General features: G+C 41.9%; 1 protein-coding gene across 2 annotated transcripts in view; it reads left to right on the forward strand.

Annotated features, from left to right (window-relative positions):
* The window catches only part of pik3c3 (phosphatidylinositol 3-kinase, catalytic subunit type 3), a 131,978-nt gene that overhangs the window by 76,285 nt on the left and 33,185 nt on the right, over positions 1-22,508 (forward strand). For both annotated transcript variants that reach the window (XM_078222077.1, XM_078222087.1), the window contains 6 exons: positions 140-207; positions 5,166-5,271; positions 6,669-6,785; positions 10,596-10,727; positions 14,739-14,867; positions 19,376-19,445. In XM_078222077.1, the coding sequence (XP_078078203.1) occupies positions 140-207; positions 5,166-5,271; positions 6,669-6,785; positions 10,596-10,727; positions 14,739-14,867; positions 19,376-19,445 (622 nt within the window). The remainder of the gene's footprint in view (positions 1-139; positions 208-5,165; positions 5,272-6,668; positions 6,786-10,595; positions 10,728-14,738; positions 14,868-19,375; positions 19,446-22,508) is intronic.

Consider the following 22,508-nt stretch of genomic DNA (forward strand, 5'->3'; position numbering starts at 1 on the left):
TTAATGTCAAAGTTAATGTTTATTTATTAATCACAAGTAGGTTTACATTAACACTGCAATGAAGTTACTGTCAAATTCCCTTAGTTTCCCTGAATTAATAGTTCAACTATGATTTGACTTTTCTTCTTTCCTCTTCCAGCAAGATCTTTGTGCATTCCTAATATCAAGAGCTTGCAGGAATTCCACTCTGGCCAACTATTTATACTGGTAAGTGTTTTTTTTTTACTTTCACAAAGATTTTCTTGGGGATGACTTTCTGCTGTTCCCCACAAGTCAACTAATGATCTTCACATCAATGGTGATTAGCTTATTCACCCCATCTTTAGGGTAATTTTCCTTATATTTTTGTTAATTTGTGCTTTGCATAGAAATGTTCATCCAAACTGCTGAGAAGGAAAATAGATATTTCAGAGATGCTGTGCTGTAACTTTGGGGCCATGCAGGAACCATATCAGCCTGTGATTTACCCATCTTCTCTCTCCATCCAGGAAAATTAGTTTCTTTTCAATTTGAAAAAGACCATATTTAAATTGGGTAGAAGTTTAAGCACTCAACTCAACACTTACAAAAGCCTAGATTTGCTCGCTCAGAAACAGTTTTGATCATACAGCTCAGAGCTTTCTTTGTGCCAACCGGCCCAACTCCTTAGCTTGGAAAAATTCCACACCCAAGTAAAAATAACAGTTGCATTTCTGTACGTAGAAAATGATCTCCAGGTACTTCACAGCGGCATTATCAGAAAGAAATGGGTGGCAATTCCAAAGAATGGATATTAGGAGGAGTGACTAAAAGTTTGGTTCACAAGATAGCTTTTGAGAAGAATCTTGAAGGAGGTAAGATGAGCTAAAGAGGCAGAGGGGATTCCAGAGTGTTACTGTTCGATGATTGATTACCACTGGTGAAGAGGATAAAGTCCCACTGGTGAAGAAAAGAGCATAAATAGTTGGAGTCAGAGGGGAGATTGGGTTGGGTGGGGAGGGATTTGTAGGATTGAAGAAAGGTGGAGATGAGGAGAAATTTCAGTACTCTTTGTAAATTTTGGTATTGTCTTGAGTCTAAGGCCTCATTCTGGTTGTTGTCTTTCAATATAAATTCCAACTTGCAGCCTGCTGAGCCCGTCGTTGGTTTCCTATTTTGGACCATTGCCTTATTCCTGATTTATTTTGAGTATTGACATTACTGCACCACAAGGTGTCCATCAGCTTCGTGCAACAGATTTTTTTTTAATTGCAGTTTCCAGAAGCATCGGGGTTTGCAGCTCTTGTTGGTTGAAATAATATTGGATATAGTGGCGACATTCTTTCTGGCTAATCCATACTGTGAAAGAATGAATACTTGGCTTCATAGCCCTGTATTTTAATACATTTTTGGAAGTGTTTAAACCAATTATGGCATTTAGAACTTCAACAGCAAGGCTACCTTGGTTTAAAATTACTTGGTTGTTATTGTATTCAATGACTAATATTGGCTTTGGTGAACAAGTTTGAATGTTTAACATGATATCCTATGAATACACCAGTTTCAATGGTAAAATGGTGTGGCAGGTATTAAATCATTTATTCTAGAGCATCTGATTTTGAAAAACGAACTTCAAGCTCCAGTGACTGACATTTGGAATTATTACTGGCACATGTATTAGCATAAAGTGAAAAGTATTGTTTCATGCGTGCTATACAGACAAAGCATACCATTTATAGAGTACATCGGGGAGAAGGAAAGGGAGGGTGCACAATATAGTGATACAGCCATAGCTAGGATGCAGAGAAAGATCACCTTCAGGTAAGTCCATTCAAAAGTCTGATGACAACAGGAAAGACGCTGTTGTTGAGTCGGTTGGTACGTGACCTCAGACTTTTGTACATTAAAAAATGAATCTATTAAACAATGGTAGAATCTGTAGTGTGTAGTGTATGAAGGACAGGCTCTATGGACAGAATGTTCTTTTCTCATTCCATACTTTCACATACAAATCTTGTTTTAAATATCAATAAATAGGCTGCTGCTCTAAATCAGGTTTTATTCTATTGGCTTTTGCTGGTCTACTGTTGTCCAGCTGGATGGGACTGAACTCACTTGGTTCCATCATAGCCAAAGTATCACTTGCAATGGCTTCCTTTGCTGCTCCCGCTCCATTACCTCTGGTGGCCATGCACATTCAGATGTGGTCATAATGACGACAGATCTGTCTCAAAGGGACATGCAGGCTCTCATAGCAATCCGGCAATTTATCATCCAACAAGTTACTAAGTTTCTTGAGATGTCACCCTAGGGAGTGTTAGTGGCTCCATTGTGTAGAAACTTGCTGTCCTCCCTCAGAAGAGCACCATTTATTCTCCCACCGTTGCTACTCCGCCAGTGCCCTTGCCATTGCCCTTCAGCCAATCGGCCTATATTGCTGCTGCTCATACTGAAGTAGTGCAATAGGGAATGAACATGTCATTTGAGGCAACACTAAATGCTGAGGCATTATTTTTGTCGTGTCTTGGAGAATTTTTGAATGACAAGCATAAGAAGGATGATGGCTGAGTCAATAAATTGCCAGTTAGATTACTGGATCTGAAGTCATAGTCCACTGCTTTAATGATCCAATGAGTTCAACAAGCATTTATTAAGAATAAAGATTCCGATTTTGATCTCTGTGCTGGGTTTAGCTTATCTGAGCTGAAGCATTATTGAGATTATTGTGGTTGAATTCAATGCTCTTGCAGTATGCAAGAGAAAAATAGGCCATGCTTGTCCTATTTGTCATCCCACATTTGTTGCTGGAAGTGTGAATGTGTATAAAACTACAGAGGATAGAATCTACTTTCATTGTTTTCTTTCACACCTGTTTCCTCATTGCTTAATTTTTGTGGTCAAGTTATAGTTAGAAGGAATATAATTGAACTGCAGCGTACCCGCCTTTAGTGGAATGTGGTATATACACCCCAAGAGGCATTCTTGGGGAAAAGTACCGAAGGAAAGTGGAGGATTTTCAAGGAATGTTTGTCTGGAGCTCTGCATGACAACGTTCCGATGAGACAGGGGGGTGTTGGTAGGGTACGGGAACCGTGGTGCACGAAGGTTGTGATGAACCTGGTGAATAAGAAAAGAGAGGCGTACAGAAGGTTCAGAGAGCTAGGAGGTGTTAAGGATTTAGAGGAGTATACGGGATGTAGGAAGGAGCTTAAGAAGGAAATTAGGAGAGCGAGAAGGGGTCATGAGAAGACCTTGGCGGGTAAGATTAAGGAGAATCCCAAGGCTTTCTACAAATATGTCAAGAGTAAAAGGATGAGATGTGAAGGCATAGGACCCTTAAAAGGTGAAGGGGGAAAAGTTTGTGCGGAACCGTTAGAAATGGTGGAGGTGCTTAATGAATACTTTACCTCGGTATTCACGGTGGAAAGGGATCTGGGTGGTTGTACTGCTGGTTTGCGGTGGACAGAAAGGATCGAGCATGTGGACATAAAGAAAGAGGATGTGTTGGAACTATTGAATGGCATCAAGGTTGGTAAGTCGCCGGGACCGGATGGGATGTACCCCAGGTTACTGTGGGAGGCGAGGGAGGAGATTGCGGAGCCTTTGGCGATGATCTTTGCATCGTCGATGGAGACGGGAGAGGTTCCGGAGGATTGGAGGATTGCAGATGTGGTCCCTATATTCAAGAAAGGGAACAGGGACAGCCCGGGAAATTACCGACCGGTGAGTCTAACCTCAGTGGTTGGTAAGTTGATGGAGAGGATCCTGAGAGACAGGATTTATGATCATCTAGAGAAGTTTAGTATGATCAAAAGTAGTCAGCACGGCTTTGTCAAGGGCAGGTCGTGCCTTACGAGCCTGGTTGAGTTCTTTGAAAATGTGACCAAACACATTGACGAAGGAAGAGCGGTGGATGTGGTCTATATGGACTTCAGCAAGGCGTTCGATAAGGTCCCCCATGCAAGACTTCTTGAGAAAGTGAGAGGGCATGGGATCCAAGGGGCTGTTGCCTTGTGGATCCAGAACTGGCTTGCCTGCAGAAGGCAGAGAGTGGCTGTGGAGGGGTCTTTCTCTGCATGGAGGTCAGTGACCAGTGGAGTGCCCCAGGGATCTGTTCTGGGACCCTTGCTGTTTGTCATTTTCATAAATGACCTGGATGAGGAAGTGGAGGGATGGGTTGGTAAGTTTGCTGACGACACCAAGGTAGGTGGTGTTGTGGATAGTTTGGAGGGATGTCAGAAGTTGCAGCGAGACATAGATAGAATGCAAGACTGGGCGGAGAAGTGGCAGATGGACTTCAACCCGGATAAGTGTGTAGTGATCCATTTTGGCAGATCCAATGGGATGAAGCAGCAGTATAATATGAAGGGTACCATTCTTAGCAGTGTAGAGGATCAGAAGGACCTTGGGGTCCGGGTCCATAGGACTCTTAAATCGGCCTCGCAGGTGGAGGATGCGGTCAAGAAGGCGTACGGCGTACTGGCCTTCATTAATCGAGGGATTGAGTTTAGGAGTCGGGAGATAATGCTGCAGCTTTATAGGACCCTGGTTAGACCCCACTTGGAGTACTGCGCGCAGTTCTGGTCACCTCATTACAGGAAAGATGTTGAAGCCATTGAAAGGGTGCAGAGGAGATTTACAAGGATGTTGCCTGGATTGGGGGGCATGCCTTATGAGGATAGGTTGAGGGAGCTTGGTCTCTTCTCCCTGGAGAGACGAAGGATGAGAGGTGACCTGATAGAGGTTTACAAGATGTTGAGAGGTCTGGATAGGGTAGACTCTCAGAGGCTATTTCCAAGGGCTGAAATGGTTGCTACGAGAGGACACAGGTTTAAGGTGCTGGGGGGTAGGTACAGAGGAGATGTCAGGGGTAAGTTTTTCACTCAGAGGGTGGTGGGTGAGTGGAATCGGCTGACATCTGTGGTGGTGGAGGCAAACTCGTTGGGGTCTTTTAAGAAACTTCTGGATGAGTACATGGGATTTAATGGGATTGAGGGCTATAGATAGGCCTAGAGGTAGGGATATGATCAGCGCAACTTGTGGGCCGAAGGGCCTGTTTGTGCTGTGGCTTTCTATGTTCTATTACAGAACTAAAATGCTTAGATAATGGAGCTTTTTGTCATATTGTACCATATTTTTATCTTTTGGACTTGTTGTTCATATACTCTATTTCCTAAACCATGTGTTTTTTTTTCCTGTTTCCTAAGGTATGTTATTGTAGAATGTGAAGATCAGGATACTCAACAACGTGACCCAAAAACTCATGAGATGTATTTAAATGTAATGCGAAGGTTTAGTCAAGCCTTGCTGAAGGTATTTAGAATGGTTGTTTTCAATTTCTTTTGATGGCATTGATTATGAGCTTAAATAATTTTACTATAGTAGGTAGCAATGTGGCTGCTGTGGTAACCTGAATTTGGGCAATGGCAGGTAATTTAATTTATCTTTTGAGCGCACCCTTTCTAACAGTGGAGGTATGCAAGCATTGTGTTTCCACTATTTTTGTGTTACTAATTAAATTTCCACGTGTCCAGATTGTATAACAATTTTGATTTGATTTTGATCAAATCAAACAATGACAGGCTGGTAGTTTTTTGTGTCTTGGCATGTTTTTATGTGCTACCCAGCTGAGTCAACAATGTGTCTGTGCTGCTATAATTTTTTAAGAAAAATAATTTCAGTTTTACGAAGTACCAGCATGTTTTGCATCTTTGCGTGAACAAAGAACAATACAGCACATGAACAGGCCCTTCGGCCCTCCAAGCCCGCGCCGCTCCCCGGTCCAAACTAGACCATTCTTTTGTATCCCTCCATTCCCACTCGGTTCATGTGGCTATCTGGATAAGTCTTAAACGTTCCCAGTGTGTCCGCCTCCACCACCTTGCCCGGCAGCGCATTCCAGGCCCCCACCACCCTCTGTGTAAAATACGTCCTTCTGATATCTCGTTGGCAATTTTCCATCCTTCCCAATGAGGTGAAAATCAGGGCTGGAGGATGCAGAAGCAGAAAGCCCCATCTGACATAATTTCACTTTGCAAACTATCCTATAAAGGGACCATTTTGGGGAAATACGCAGTTAATAGGTTTCAATGATGTTGTTTAAGGCTGACACAAAACTTAATTTTTAAAATTATTTTGTAATTGTTTATTAAAAAACTCAAACCATTGTTAATAAGTTTGCACTTTAGTGCATACCAACCATTTTGTGTGCACCGTATCATAGGGATATCAGCTAACGTTTTCAAACAAACTTTGATCTTGATTCTGACTTCAAATTTGTCATCGAATGACTTCTCCACAAAATTTTGAATTTGCCATATGCAAATAGTTTGGATCATTGCAATTTGACCACTTAGCATCATTTGTACAGAGTTCCTATGACCATTATTTTGGGCGTACTGATATCTGACCTCTTGTCTTGTGTCCCTGTTTTTTTTAAAGGATTGCGTAAGTGGAATTTCATGTAGCTTAACTAATCCTCTTGAGTGACCCTGATCCCTGAGGTGAATGTTACTACTCTACACTAGTGCAATAAGTTTCCTTGCAGGGAGGGTAGTTTTCTTTTTTCAGGCATACTGGTTCTATAACAGGGAAACAATGAATACAGAGCTACTTGTGGGGTAACTGCACTGCACAGTGTTTTTTTTTATGTTTGAAGGGTATTAAATGACCTGTTCGAATATTAATTTTTTAATGACTGCACATTTTAGGGAGACAAGAACGTGAGAGTCATGCGCTCCCTTCTAGCTGCTCAACAAACATTTGTGGATCGACTAGTGCATCTTATGAAAGCTGTTCAGCGAGAAAGTGGGAATCGAAAGAAAAAGGTATTTTCACATAGCCAGTTAATTAACCCGAAAGTGAATTTGAATAGAATTGAAATTTTCTGCAATGTTCCCACATCTTATACACTGTTTATTACAATATTGTGATCGTCAGTCTGACATGTTTGTCAACATATTTTGTATGTATAATTGTGCTAAAATTATGATCAATGTATATTGATGGAGTCCATCACAGATCTATCAAAGTTAGGATTTCTTCAAAGACTTTGTTTTGTGCAAAAGATGTGATGGATTAAATTAGGTTTCTATTGTTTCAGGAGGTGGACAATTAACTCAAATACCCACTATAAAACTGTTTAAATAGTCCACATAATCTAGTAACCAGTGAGCACACTTGAAACCGATACAGTGGTAATTTTTGGTCTAGGATCCATCTGCCACCCCCCCCCCCCCCCTTAAACTTTTGAGGAATGTTGATAGCCTTAGCTTGAAACTATATGTCTAAAGTACTCTGGTTTCTGTAAGTATTTGAACAGCGCAACTACTTATTGAATGAGGATTATTTCTCCGTGAATGTTTACCATTCTTACTTAGGTCAGCATTACCCATTGTGTTTCTTTCCAAACTTTTCCACCAGATAGTAATCAAATAAGATAGTAATTTCCTGTCTCTGTCCAAATAAGCCGATTCTAATTGACAGGGAAGATGCTGCAAGGATGTTTCCCCTCGTGGGGAAATTCTAGAACTAGGGGGTCCAATTTCAAAATAATGAATCTTGCATTTAAGATAGAAATGAGGAATTTCTTCTTGAAGGGTTATCAATGTTTGGAATTCTCTTCCACAGAGCAGAGAAAGGCTGGGTTAGACATTTTTGATCAACAAGGGAATCAAAGGTTTTGGGGTTGGGGGAAGAGGGGGTGAAGGAAAGGGGCGTTAAGGGCACATCAGATCAGCTATGATCTTATTGACTGAAGAAGTAGGCTCAAGGAGCCAAAGAGTCTATGCCTGCTCCTATTTCTTATGTTCTTATTTTCTTGTATTATTTAGTTCCTAATTTTGAAAGGCATTACACACAGACCCATATTTCTTTTTTTTTTTCAGGTTTTGATTTTAAATGCATTTTAACCAGCTGTTCTAAATTTTAATAAAAATTGGAGACGATTCCCAAACCTTTATAACTATGCTTTACTGTGTACTGTCCTGGTTATAGAAAGGATATTATTAAACTACAAAGAGTGCAGAAAAGATTTACTAGGATGCTACCAGGACGTGATGGTTTAAATTATAAGGAGAGGCTGGATAGACTGGGACTTTTTTCTCTGGAGCGTAGGAGGCTGAGGGGTGATCTTATAGAGGTCTGTAAAATAATGGGCACAGTAAGAAGTCTCAACACCAGGTTAAAGTCCAACAGGTTTATTTGGTAGCACAAGTTTTCGGCGCACTGTGGACTGGAGTCCACTCACCTGAGGAAGGAGCAGTGTGCCAAAAACTTGGTACCAAATAAACCTGTTGGACTTTAACCTAGTGTTGTGAGGCTTCTTACTGCGCCCATCCCAGTCCAATGCCAATATCTCCACATTATAAAATAATGAGGGGCATAGATAAGGTAGATAGTCAACATCTTTCCCCAAAGGTAGGGGGAAAAACTAGAGGACATGCGTTAAGGTGAGAGGGGAGAGATACAAAAGGGTGGTGAGTGTTTGGAACAAGCTGCCAGAGCCAGTCGTAGCGGCGGGTACAATTATGTTTTTTTTAAAAGCGTTCAGACAGCTACCTGGGCAAGATGGATATAGAGAGATATGGGTCAAATGCAGGCAGTTGGGACTAGCTTAGTGGTAAACACTAGGCGACATGGACAGGTTGGACTGAAGGGCCTGTTTCATGCTGTAAACCTCTATGATTCTATGCTCTTCATGCCCTTTTATGGGAAATTTGAATTTATCAACATCTTTACTAACACTAACATTGAGACCAATAATAAATCTTGCCATGGAATCTGGAAAAGGACTTCTAACCTGTGCTTGCAGAAATGGACACACCAAAATCCTGGAACACTCTCCCTTAACAGCCCTGTGGGTGCACCTACACTACAAGGATGGCAGTGGTTCAAAAAGGTTGCACACCCACCACCACCTCTGGGGCAATTGAATGAGCAATAAACACTGGCCTAGCAAGCAATATTCACATCCCATGAATATTGAAATTCTGTGATGTTTCTGTGTGGTTCCACTGCACAAGAAAACAGCAACGATGGTTTCTGCTTTCCCAAAGAAATACTGCCCTGGTCATAATATTTTTCATTTCAAGATTATTTATCTCATCCCTGCTCTGGTGGGATACAGTGACATAGTGGTGCCACTCTATGTTGGACTGATAAGATTTATTGCTTGTATCCTGCTCTTAATAGTGCTTCCCAGTCTCTTTGGTTTCTGCACATCACAAAGCATTCTTCCCCCATGCAGCGTATTTCTTGGCAGCGGAAGGTGGCTGGCCGGTGGCAGGATCTTCTGGGTCCTGTGGCTGTCAATCGGATTTCCCATTGAATCCACCCCATGCCACTTTGAAACCCATGGCAGAGATGTGCCATCAGTTGGGACTGGATTCTGTTTGTAATACATATAAATGATTTGGAGGAAAATGTAACTGGTTTGATTAGTAAGTTTGTGGACGACACAAAGATTGGTGGATTTGCGGATAGTGATGAGGCTCATCAGAGGATACAGCAGGATATAGATCAGTTGGAGACTTGGGCAGAGAGATGACAGATGGAGTTTAATCCGGATAGATGTGAGGTAATGCATTTTGGAAGATCTAATACAGATAAGAAATATACAGTAAATGGCAGAGCCCTTAAGAGTATTGATAGGCAGAGGGATCTGAGTGTACAGGTACACAGGTCACTGAAAGTGGCAACGCAGGTGGAGAAGGTAGTCAAGAAGGCATATGGTATGCTTGCCTTCATCGGCATTGAGTTTAAAAATTGGCGAGTCATGTTGCAGCTTTATAGAAACTTAATTACGTTGCACTTGGAATCTAGTGTTCAATTCTGGTCACCACACTACCAGAAGGATGTGAAGGCTTTGGAGAGGGTACAGAAAACATTTACCAAGATGTTGCCTGGTATGGAGGGCCTTAGCTATAAGGAGAGGTTGGAGAAACTGGGTTTGTTCTCACTGGAACAACAGAGGTTGAGGGGCGACCTGATGGAAGTCGACAAGATTATGAGGGTCATGGACAGAGTTGATAGTCAGAAGCTTTTTCCCAGAGTGGAAGAGTCAATTACTAGGGGGCATAGGTTTAAGGTGTGAGGAGCAAGGTTTGAAGGAGATGTACGAGGCAGGTTTCTCATACAGAGGGTGGTGGGTGCCTAGAACTCGCTGCTGGGGGAGGTAGTGGAAGCAGGTACAATAGTGAGTTTCAAGGGGCGTCTTGATAAATACCTGAATAGGATGGGAATGGAGGGATATGGTCCCCGGAAGGGTAAGGGGTTTTAGTTCAGTTGGGCAGCACGGTCAGTGCAGGCTTGCAGAGCCAAAGGGCCTGTTCCAGTGCTGTAACATTCTTTGTTCTTTGGAAGATCCCACCCATCGGAAGGGTGGGGAAAATCCCACCCACTGTCTTCATGACCTCCGGTTGTCCACAAGTGCTTCTCCATTTAATACTTTTGAACTATAGTCATTGCTGTAAACTAGAGAATTAAAGTAGCAAATTTGGGCATGCTGTTCACAGTCAGGTCCTAGAAATAACAAAACGGAAAAGGACATGATTATTCACTTTTGGTAGGCCATTGACTACACAAAATGCTGCTTCAATGCTTGTCATAATATGAATATTTTTGTTCTCCTTTTCTAGATTGAAAGGTTGCAGACATTATTGGCAGACAATGAAAAAGTGAATTTATCAGAAATTGAACCTATACCTTTACCTTTAGAGCCGCAAGTTAAAATCAGGGGCATCATTCCTGAAAAAGCAACGTTATTTAAGGTAAACTTGGGCATTGAGATATTTAATTTGAGGTTTAACTGAAAGAAAATCGATTTGGTTAAACATATGTTTCTGATGTAATCTTTGTTTTTCTTCTTTCAATATCCCGATTTGTAATCTTGTGTTCAGATTTGCTTTCAAACTTAGTTTGTGTCAAGAACAGTAGACAATAGAAAGAGAATTTAATTTTTGGCAAATTCTCTGCCTCATTTTAACTACAGTTTTAATTAATATATTTTTATCAGTTTGTAATATGTAAAGTATAAAAATAATTACACAGCCATAAAATCTGCTGGTCCGCACTGTTGTCAGTCAGCTCCAAACAATTACAGCGATTAAAAAGCAAGTTGTAAATTTACAAATGGATGCCACCCGTGCAGACTTATTACATAATAGGCAGTGCAGCAGTTAAAAGATGGTATTGTTAGTAAATAATTAAAAGCTGACACCATGGGATAATTCTAACCTCCCAAAACAGGTGTGTAGTTAAAATTTTAAACTTGAACCCAAGCAGCTTGAAGCTTTATATTTATTAGTCGCAAGTAAGGCTTACATTAACACTGCAATGAAGTTACTGTGAAATTCCCCTAGTTGCCACAGTCTGGCACCTGTTCGGGTCAACGCACCTAACCAGCATGTCTTTCAGACTGTGGGAGGAAAACGGAGCACCCGGAGTAAGCCCACACAGACACGGGGACTTACTCCACGTGGACAGTGACCCAAGTCGGGAATCGAACCTGGGTCCCTGGTGCTGAGAGGCAGCAGTGCTAACCACTGTGCTACCGTGCCATCCCCGTGTGGAAGGGCTTTTTACATATCTAGCATTAAAATCCAGGATGGACCTCTGGGGCTCCTACCAACAGTCCATCGCTGTGCTGAAAGCATGTCCCAGTAAACATAAGGGCCCATTTCTCTAGTTAATGTAACCAAGGAGCAAATTGCAAATCTGAAGTATGGGACCAAAGATGGATCGATCAGGGGACCATTATTGATAGAATATTCAACCTTGCCACTTACACTAGAGTAGACTCTATCAAGTGCCCCTTCGACCACTGATGGTAGAGTATTTGGCTGAGAAACAGCCAAGAATATCATAGTCAATGATGCAGAAAATGATATTGTCACCTTTGCCAATTTTCTTCTGGATAAATTGAGAGAAAGGGAAGTGGCTCACTATTTCTAATCGCTTAGCTTATAGGACCCTATTGCTTAAGATACAAGTTTTTCCTCCCACAGGCCTTGTTTTCTGTGTGAAGTCTGGTGAAATTAATCTGCTGTCAGTGTTTCAGATAGATTTTTAGAAGATGTTAAATTTCACAGTCACCCCAGCTATGTAGAGCTTCAGGACTATACAATTTATGCAGCTTGTGCGAAACGTGCAGCTATGATTTGGAAATGAATTTCATTTAGATCTGTCTATGATAGTGGGGAAACTTATTGTTGTCTGGCTGGGCAAAATAATGGGCAGATTTTACCCAGCTACCAATTGTCTTCAAAAATAACAGCAACTTGTATTTATATACCATATTTAACAAACGTCTTGAAGGAAATCTCAAAGGGGGTCATAGAAGAACTGCACAATCTCTGTCTGCACCTCCAGCACATAAAATCAAGTTGAAGCAAACTTTCCTAAATATTCAAAGATTTTTTTTGTTCTGTTATTTAAAATTGATATATTTGAATGCTACAATTTATGCTTTCTGTTACAGAATGTATAGAGGTGTGCAAGATTATAAGGGGCTTAAATCGGGTATAAAATAAATGCTGTTTCCCATTCGAGTTAGGGCAGCAGGGTCATTTGAGACCTTGGGATGACTGTCCCTCCTCTTTTGTGAGATGCCCCAGACCCACAGTGCTCAGAGTCATGGCAAATGTCAGAACCAGCTCACTTTCAATGGTGATGGCGGCAGAGCTAAAACCTAGAGGGGATAATGGCTGTTTACAGGTGGAGGACTTTTCGCCACGAGGAGTAGTGTTTTCCATAAGCACGTGAGGAAGGCAACAAGAAGCCAACCTCACGTATTATTTTCTCCAGTCATATTGCTCATTGAAATTGCAAATGGGGAGACTTTTAACACTTTTTCTTCTTTAGTTGCTTGTGAGGCATGAAGAAATGAGCAAAGGAGCTGCCTTTAGGCAGATCATTACTACTGCAATGGCTAGGGGACACACATTTAGGATTTAGACAAGAGATCTGGGGTGGGTGTGAGGAAGAACATTCTGCGCTGTGAGTGCTAATGTCCTGGAGCTTGCTGCACACAAGGGAGGTGAATGTGGAGATAATGATGTTCAAAAGGAGGTTGGATATTGGAATAAATTGCAGGGCTACAGGGATAGAATATAATGTGATTGACTGGGTTATTCTTCAGAGAGCTCGCATGGACTCAGTGGACTTTTTCTATACTATTATCACTCTGCGACTTGCCTCAACTTCTGGCGGTTACGTGCATGGGATTCTTACATGCTATTATTTAATTACTTAACTTTATCTAAGCCACAAAGTTAAAGCTTTAGAATTCAGACAAAACATGGATTCATGAGAGGGCATGGGATCCAAGGGGCTGCTGCCCTGTGGATCCAGAACTGGCTTGCCCAAAGGAGGCAGAGAGTGGGTATAGATGGGTCTTTTTCTAAATGGAGGTCGGTCACCAGTGGATCTGTTCTGGGACCCTTGCTCTTTGTCATTTTCGTAAATGACCTGGATGAGGAAGTGGAGGGATGAGTTGGTAAGTTTGCCGACGACACGAAGGTTGGTGGGGTTGTGGATAGTCTGGAGGGATGTCAGAAGTTACAGAGGGACATAGATAGGATGCAAGACTGGGCAGAGAAGTGGCAGATGGACTTCAACCCAGATAAATGCGTCGTGGTCCATTTTGGCAGGTCAAATGGAATGAAGGAGTACAATATTAAGGAAAAGACTCTTAGTACTGTAGAGGATCAGAAGGACCTTGGGGGTCCTGGTCCATAGGATTCTAAAATCGGCCCCGCAGGTGGAGGAGGTGGTTAAGAAGGCATATGGTGTGCTGGCCTTTATCAATCGAGGGATTGAGTTTAGGAGTCCGGGGATAATGATGCAGCTATATAAGACCCTTGTCAGACCCCACTTGGAGTACTGTGCTCAGTTCTGGTCGCCTCATTACAGGAAGGATGTGGAAAAGATTGAAAGGGTGCAGAGGCGATTTACAAGGATGTTGCCTGGATTGAGTGGCATGCCTTATGAGGATAGGCTGAGGGAGCTCGGTCTTTTCTCCTTGGAGAGACGTAGGATGAGAGGAGACCTAATAGAGGTATAGATCGGGTGGACTCTCGGAGGCTTTTTCCCAGGGTGGAAATGGCTGCTACGAGAGGACACAGGTTTAAGGTGCTGGGGGGTAGGTACAGGGGAAGTGTTAGGAGTAAGTTTTTCAGACAGAGGGTGGTGGGCGAGTGGAATCGGCTGCCGTCAGTGGTGGTGGAGGCAAACTCAATAGGGTCTTTTAAGAGACTCCTGGATGAGTATATGGGACTTAATAGGATGGAGGGTTATAGGTAGGCCTATAAGGTAGGGATATGTTTGGCACAACTTGTGGGGCTGAAGGGCCTGTTTTGTGCTGTAGTTTTTCTATGTTTCTAACATATTTATTTGACGTAATTTTAACATCTAATGTGATTCAAACAAATAGAAATGTTAACATAGAATTTAAAGAAAAAAATTACTGTGTTCAAAGCATCCACCCCTGCCATTTCATGATGGGAAAAATACTGAGGCATTTATGTGCTTGGTTCCATTACTCCAGATTAGTCCTCCAGGTGCTCTGATGTTACCGTCCTGGTTTAAATGCTAGGGACACTCTCCCGTTAGTGACACAGAGCAGAGTAACAGGAAGAAAATCTTGCAGAACAGGACAGAGGGCATGAGTATAAAGATGTTTTAAACAAAAATAATTTCATTTTCCTCCCTTTCTCAACCCACCCATTCTTCCTTCCCACTCAAGGGTCAGTGTGTGTTTTGAATCCGTTTTATTATTTCAGAGTGCACTTATGCCAGCAAAGTTAATATTTAAAACTGAAGATGGAGGTAAATACCCTGTTATATTCAAACATGGTGATGATCTACGACAGGATCAGCTTATTCTCCAGATCATCTCACTTATGGATAAGGTAGGAAGCATTTTAAATGCAATACGTCACTAATAAAAGCCTGGTAGAACCTATTAACAATTTTTTTCTGCATGGATGTAAATATATTGGAAAATATGAGGATCATTTCTCCTAGTTAATTACTAGGGATCACCATTACTATGGTTTGCATTGTTCGAATTTAATAGGTTACATCCAGTACACTAATATCTTCCTTGATGCAAATAATCAAAACAAAGAACTCTTCTACACCCTATAATAGACTAATAAGGTTCATCAAGCAAATGTGGAATTGGGGCCAGGTGGCAGAACAGATTGCTAGGAGATTTCCAGATAAAAAGCAGTGAGTGGGAGCAGGTGGGAAGTGGCATTCCACAAGGATCAAATGCTGGGATCATTGCAGTTCAAAATTTACCTTAATGATTTGGACTTTGGAATCAAAAAACACAATTTCTAAATTTGCAGCTGACCCCAAATTGACTTATCCTGGGCTGAAATAATACTGAGGAGAATTGCAACAGATTACAAGAGGACATTAATAAACTTGCAAAATTGACAAATGAAGTTCAGACAGATAAATATGAGAGAGTACATTGTTAGGAAGAAGAGGGAGGTTGCTTCATTACTCAGGAAATGCAACTAGATGGGATAGAGGAATAAGGGGATGTCAGACTACAAATAAACCGATCACCATAAATTGCATTACAAATTAGCAAGACTGTGAAATAAGCAAATCAAGCAGTGAGCTTTGTTTCTAGAGGGCTTGAATTGAAAAGTAGGGGAGTTATGCTAAACCACACTTGGTTAAAGCACACTTCAAATGCTGCATGCAGTTTTGACTGATATTTTATAGAAAGGAATATATAGGTAATAGAATGGTACAGAGAAGATTTACAAGGATGGCAACAGAAATGTGAGTATACGTATCAGGAAAGAATTAACAGGCTGGGGTGGCCTATGACCTTTAAATTAGGTTTAAATTAGTGGATACAGAGAGAATGCTTGTGGGAGCAACATGACTAGAGGCCATCAATGTAAGATCAGCACCAAAAAATCTAATGAGGAATTCAGAAGAAACTTCTGTACTCAAAGAGTGGCAAGAATGTGGAATTCTCTATCACAGGGAAGATGAAAGTGAATAGTATTGATGTATTTAAGGGGATGCTAGATGATCACGTGAGAAAAAAGAGAATAAGAGGGTTGTGGTAGATTTTGATGAGAAAGGATGAAGGATAAGTATGGCAAGTTTTGGGAACCTTGGATAACGAGAGACATTGTGAGCCTAGTCAAAGAGAAAAAGGAAGCATTTGTCAAAGCTAGGAGGCTGGGAACACACGAAGCAAGTGTAGAATACAAGGAAAGTAGAAAGAAACTTAAGCAAGGAGTAAGAAGAGCTAAAAGGGGTCATGAAAAAGCATTGGCCAGCAGGATTAAGGAAAATCCCAAGGCTTTTTACACATACATAAAGAGCGAGAGAGTTGGCCCACTTAAGGACAAGGGAGGGAATCTATGTGTGGAGCCAGAGGAAATGGGCGAGGTATTAAATGAGTACTTTGTGTCAGTATTCACCAAAGAGAAGGACTTGGTGCATGGTGAGTCTGTAGATAGTTTGAGTCATGTTGAGATCAAAAAGGAGGATGTATTGGGATTCTTGAGAAATATCAAGGTGGACAAGTCTCCAGGACCTGATGGGATATACCCCAGAATACTGAGAGAGGCAAGAGAGGAAATTGCTGGGGCCTTGAGGGAAATCTTTGAATCCTCACTGGCTACAGGGGAGGTCCCAGAGGATTGGAGAATAGCCAATGTTGTTCCTTTGTTTAAGAAGGGTAGCAAGAATAATCCAAGTAATTACAGGCCGGTGAGCCTTACATCAGTGGTAGGGAAATTATTAGAGAGGATTCTTTGAGACAGGATTTATTCCCACTTGGAAATAAGTGCATGTATTAGCGAGAGGCAACATGGTTTTGTGAAGGGGAGGTCATGTCTCACGAACTTGATTGAGTTTTTTGAGGAAGTGACGAAGATGATTGATGAGGGCAGGGCAGTGGATGTTGTCTACGTGGACTTCAGTAAGGCCTTTGACAAGGTCCCTCATGGCAGACTGGTGCAGAAGGTGAAGTCACATGGGATCAGAGGTGAGCTGGCAAGGTGGATACAAAACTGGCGCGGTCAAAGAAGTCGTGATGTGGAGATGCCGGGGGCAGAGCTCCGAAAGCTAGTGGCATTTGCTACCAAATAAACCTGTTGGACTTTAACCTGGTGTTGTAAGACTTCTTACTCAGTCAAAGAAGACAGAGGGTAGCAGTGGAAGGGTGCGTTTCTGAATGGAGGGCTGTGACAAGTGGTGTTCCTCAGGGATCAGTGCTGGGACGTTTGCTGTTTGTAATATATATAAATGATTGGGAGGAAAATGTAACTGGATAGATTAGCAAGTTTGCGGACGACACAAAGGTTAGTGGATTTGCGGATAGCGATGAGGACCATCAGAGGATACAGCAGGATATGGATCAGTTGGAGACTTGGGCAGAGAGATGGCAGATGGAGTTTAATCCGGACAAATGTGAGGTAATGCATTTTGGAAGGTCTAATACAGATAGGAAATATACGGTAAATGGCAGAACCCTTAGGAGTATTGATAGGCAAAGGGATCTGTGTGTACAGGTACACAGGTCACAAAGTGGCCATGCAGGTGGAGAAGGTAGTCAAGAAGGCATACGGCATGCTTGCCTTCATCGGCCGGGGTATTGAGTTTAAAAATTGGCAAGTCGTGTTGACGCTTTATAGAACCTTAGTGAGGCTGCACTTGGAATATAATGTTCAATTGTGGTCGCCACACTACCAGAAGGATGTGGAGGCTTTGGAGAGGGCACAGAAAAAATTTACCAGGATGTTGCCTGGTATGGAGGGCATTAGCTATGAGGAGAGGTTGGAGAAACTTGCGTGGGTTTCCTCCGGGTGGGTTTCCTCCGGGTGCTCCGGTTTCCTCCCACAGTCCAAAGATGTGCGGGTTAGGTTGATTGGCCATGCTAAAAATTGCCCTTAGTGTCCTGAGGTGTGTAGGTTAGAGGGATTAGTGGGTAAAGTATATAGGGATATGGGGGAAGGGCCTGGGTGGGATTGTGGTCGGTGCAGACTCGATGGGCCGAATGGCCTCTTTCTGTACTGTAGGGTTTCTATGATTTCTATGATAAACTTGGTTTGTTCTCACTGGAGCGACGGAGGTTGAGGGGAGACCTGATAGAAGTCTACAAGTTTCCCAGGGTGGAAGAGTGGGCCAACTCTCTCGCTCTTTATGTATGTGTAAAAAGCCTTGGGATTTTCCTTAATCCTGCTGGCCAATGCTTTTTCATGACCCCTTTTAGCTCTTCTTACTCCGTGCTTAAGTTTCTTTCTACTTTCCTTGTATTCTACACTTGCTTCGTGTGTTCCCAGCCTCCTAGCTTTGACAAATGCTTCCTTTTTCTCTTTGACTAGGCTCACAATGTCTCTCGTTATCCAAGGTTCCCAAAACTTGCCATACTTATCCTTCATCTTTCCATCTTTTCTCATCAAAATCTACCACAACCCTCTTATTCTCTTTTTTCTCACGAGTCAATTACTAGGAGGCATAGGTTTAAGGTGCGGGAGATGTACGAGGCAGATTTTTTACACAGAGTGGTGGGTGCCTGGAACTCTGCCAGGGGAGGTAGTGGAAGCGGATACGATAGTGACTTTAAGGGGCGTCTTGACAAATACATAAATGAGATGGGAATAGAGGGATATGGTCCCCGGAAACGTATGGGCTTTTAGTTAAGTCGGGCAGCATGGTCGGTGCAGGCTTGGAGGGCCGAAGGGCCTGTTCCTGTGCTGTAGTTTTCTTTGTTCTTTGAGGCTGAAGGGAGCATAAATGTTGGCATGCACTGATTGGGCTGAATGGCCTGTTTCCATGCCTCTGATATGGGATTATATGCAAAACAGGATATGACTTCAATACAATGGTGAAGGAACAATGATATACTTCCAAGTCAGGATATTATGTGACTTGGAGGGGAACCTCCAGGTGGGGGCATTTCCAGGTATCTGTTGCTCTTGTCCTTCTAGATGGTAATTTTGGGTTTGAAATGTGCTACATAAAGAACCTTAGTGAGTTCCTGCAGAGCGTCTTGTAGATGGTACACAAGGCTGCCACTGCCCATCAGTGGAGGAGGGATTGAATGTTTGTGGAAGGGGTAGCAGTCAAGTGAGCTGCTTTGTCCTTGAGTGTTGTCAAAGCTGCACTCATCCAGGATACGATTCCATTACACTCCTGACTTGTGCCTTGTTGATGGTGGACAGGTTTTGGGGAATCAGCAGGTGAGTTACTCGCTGCAGAATTCTTAGCCTCTGACCTGCTCTGGTAGCTACAGTATTTATATGGCTAGTCCCGTTCAGTTCTGGTCAAAAGTAATCCCCAAGATGTTGATAGCATATGTCACTAATATTGATGTTCAGTGTTCTAAACACTGTGTTTTCGGTATATTATGACCTTGTATGATCTTTCGTTGCAGCTGCTAAGGAAAGAAAATCTTGATTTAAAATTGACGCCCTACAAGGTCTTGGCAACCAGTACCAAACATGGTAAAATATTTGTCCTAATTAATACGTGTGTATATCTAAAAAGAATGATTGGAATCATGTGGGGAATGATTGTGCTTGCTATACAGAGGTGAATGAAGTCTGAATAAAACTCAGTCAAGTGAACAAAATTAAAATTAGCATAGATTATCCAGAATGTTTGTTTTTTTTCTTTTTAAAATTCATATTGTGTGCTTATTTTTATGTAATGTTTTGCACTTATTAATTGTATATTAAAATCTATTTTGTGCTCAACATTTCATTGCAAAGTGTATTGAAAATCCTATGTTATCTGTCAGAGAAAGTCCATTGTGTACTTGTTAAAGCTGTAGGTGGTGCTATAATGGGACTGTATGCAGCAATAAATATCCTGTAATATTAGATCTGAAAAATGCTGCACATTGCCATTCTTAGTCTGGATGCATTTGTATACCAAAGCAACTGATTGTCTTTGCAGCTTGGTAACTAATACAACCATATTAAGTGACCAGCAGAATGATTTAAAACTGTTTTAAACCTTAAACATTTTGAATATTTGAGTTGAAAATGATGAACAGTGTTTACTAAACCCTTAACTTTAGTGTTTACTAATCACCTCAACCACTCATTTTCTCCAACCTGAAGTTAGGATAAAACCGGTAGACAGAGATAGTTTCCCTGACGTTTATTTTCATTCTGCCTTGCCCAACTTATTTCTACTCGTGTAACCCACGTGACCTGATTAGTCCACTTAGTTTTGAGTCTTCTGCACAACACCATCGAGATGACTAGTGCTATTTATAAGTCAATGATGTTGGCAATTTTTGAACCAGGGAAATAGAGTTGATTGAATTTAAATGCTCTTCTGTAATAAAAGCTGAGCATTATATTCTGTGATGCTAAATGCAACCACTCGTAGGAAGGTACAATTTCATCTTAACAGTTTCATGTCTGCAATTTCTAAAATGCGGATGTAGGTACAGATTTTAGTGGGTGCTTTAATGCTTGCTTGATTAGCAAACTTTGGAGGCCATCATGTTAAGAATCTCATCACTAATGACAGCAATTGAGAGCAATGAATATATCCTCATTCAATCAGCCAGGAACAACATCACGCCCATTTGTATTGAGCTCTTCATGGTAATATTGTGTGTCAAATGCCCTTTTTGTTTATTACATCCCTCTGGAACTGATCACTCTGTTCCTTTCCAACTATGGGGAAATTAGAAAGTGTAGATGTACAAAGGGACCTGGATGTCCTTGTCCATAAGTCACTGAAGGCTGGCATGCAGCAGCTATTCGGAAGGCTAATAGCATGTTGGTCTTTATCGCAAAAGGATTTGAGTACAGGAGTAGTGAGGTCTTGCTTGAATTGTGTACGAGCTTGGCTAGACCGTCCCTGGAGTACTGTGTACAGTTTTGGTTCCCTTACTTTAGGAAGGATATTCTTGCCATAGAGGGAGTGCAATAAAGGTTTACCAGATTTGTAGTGGGGATGGTGAGACTGTGTCTTATGAAGAGAAATTGGGCAAACTGGGCCTGTATTCTTTAGAGTTTTGAAGAATTAGAGGTGATCTCATTGAAACCTACAAAATTCTTAAAGGCAGACACAGGGTAAACATAGAAAATGGGAGCAGGAGGAGGCCATTTGGCCCTTCGAGCCTGCTCCGCCATTCATTACGATCATGGCTGATCATCCAACGCAATAGTCTAATCCTGCTTTCTCCCCATAACCTTTGATCCCATTTGCTCTGAGTGCTATATCCAGCTGTCTCTTGAATACATTCGATGATTTGGCATCAACTACTTCCTGTGGTAATGAATTCCACAGGCTCACCACTCTTTGGGTGAAGAAATGTCTCCTCATCTCCGTCCTAAATGGTCTACCCTGAATCCTCAGATTGTAACCCCTGGTTCTGGACTCCCCCACCATCGGGAACATCCTCCCTGCATCTATCCTGTCTAGACCTGTTAGAATTTTGTAAGTCTCTATGAGATCCTTCTTCATTTGTCTGAACTCCAGCGAAAACAATCCTAACCTCGTCAATCTCTCCTCATTCAGCACCTACCTTTGACATTGGCCACTGATCTTTCAGTATTGAATGGCCTCTTCCTATTGACCCTCCAGTTTCAGAAGCCCATCCACTATCCTGAATTGAATGGTGAGCACATCGCCTGACCTATAATTGACCTTGTCTAAAATCATGCTGGACATCGATGCAGTGTGGGGTCAGAAATGGGAAATGCATCTGACATCATTGAACAGAAAACCAGCCCACGATGCCTAGGTTTCCCTACCTGAAAGTTTTGACATCCTTTTTGCTTTCATGTGTGCTCAATGTCTCAATTAGAATTTGATAGCAATCATTCTAATTTGGAATGAATTGATATCAAATTTGACAGTGTACAAAAGCTATCTAGCACAACCTGCATTGAAAAACACATGGAAGTTAGTTGCTTAAATATTATCTGAATTTATTCAGTTTTTCATTTAGCCCTAAAAAAGATTTGTTCTGCCATACACAAAAAGCTTGAGAGCACCACCTCATCCCCATCGACTCTTCATTCATTTTAGTATCTGGGTCTATACCTTCCACCCACCCACTTCTCAGCTCTCACGGTCTAAATCGCCCCACTACCTGGCTGGAGCTCAGGTCAAAATCTTCCCCACTCTCTCACCCTAAGTCTCCATACTCTCCCCCATTCTTTTTTTTTTCCCCCACCCCCACTGTCTCTCTCCACTCTCTGTGCTTCCCCCATCCCCCTTGAATTTCGAGCTTCTGGGTCAGCATTGGGCTGCTATTTACTGCACCACAAGACCATCCTTTTTGATATTATACATTCTAGAACAGGAATCGGACTGAAATAAACAGCCTTCTGTGCAAACTCATTCTGAAAGTGAGCGTACGAATTTATGATGAAAATCAAGTATGACATGGAAAGTGTTATAGACGGGATGTGCAGACAACATTTAACAAAAATAATCAGCCTTCCATATCGTTGAGCACTATTAGAAATGGGGAGCAAGATATAATTGGAGTGCAAGAGTGCCAGGCAGTGCATTCCAGAAACATTGGACTTCGAACA

This window comes from Mustelus asterias, chromosome 1 (assembly GCF_964213995.1).
Source record: "Mustelus asterias chromosome 1, sMusAst1.hap1.1, whole genome shotgun sequence".
Taxonomy (NCBI): Eukaryota; Metazoa; Chordata; class Chondrichthyes; order Carcharhiniformes; family Triakidae; genus Mustelus; species Mustelus asterias.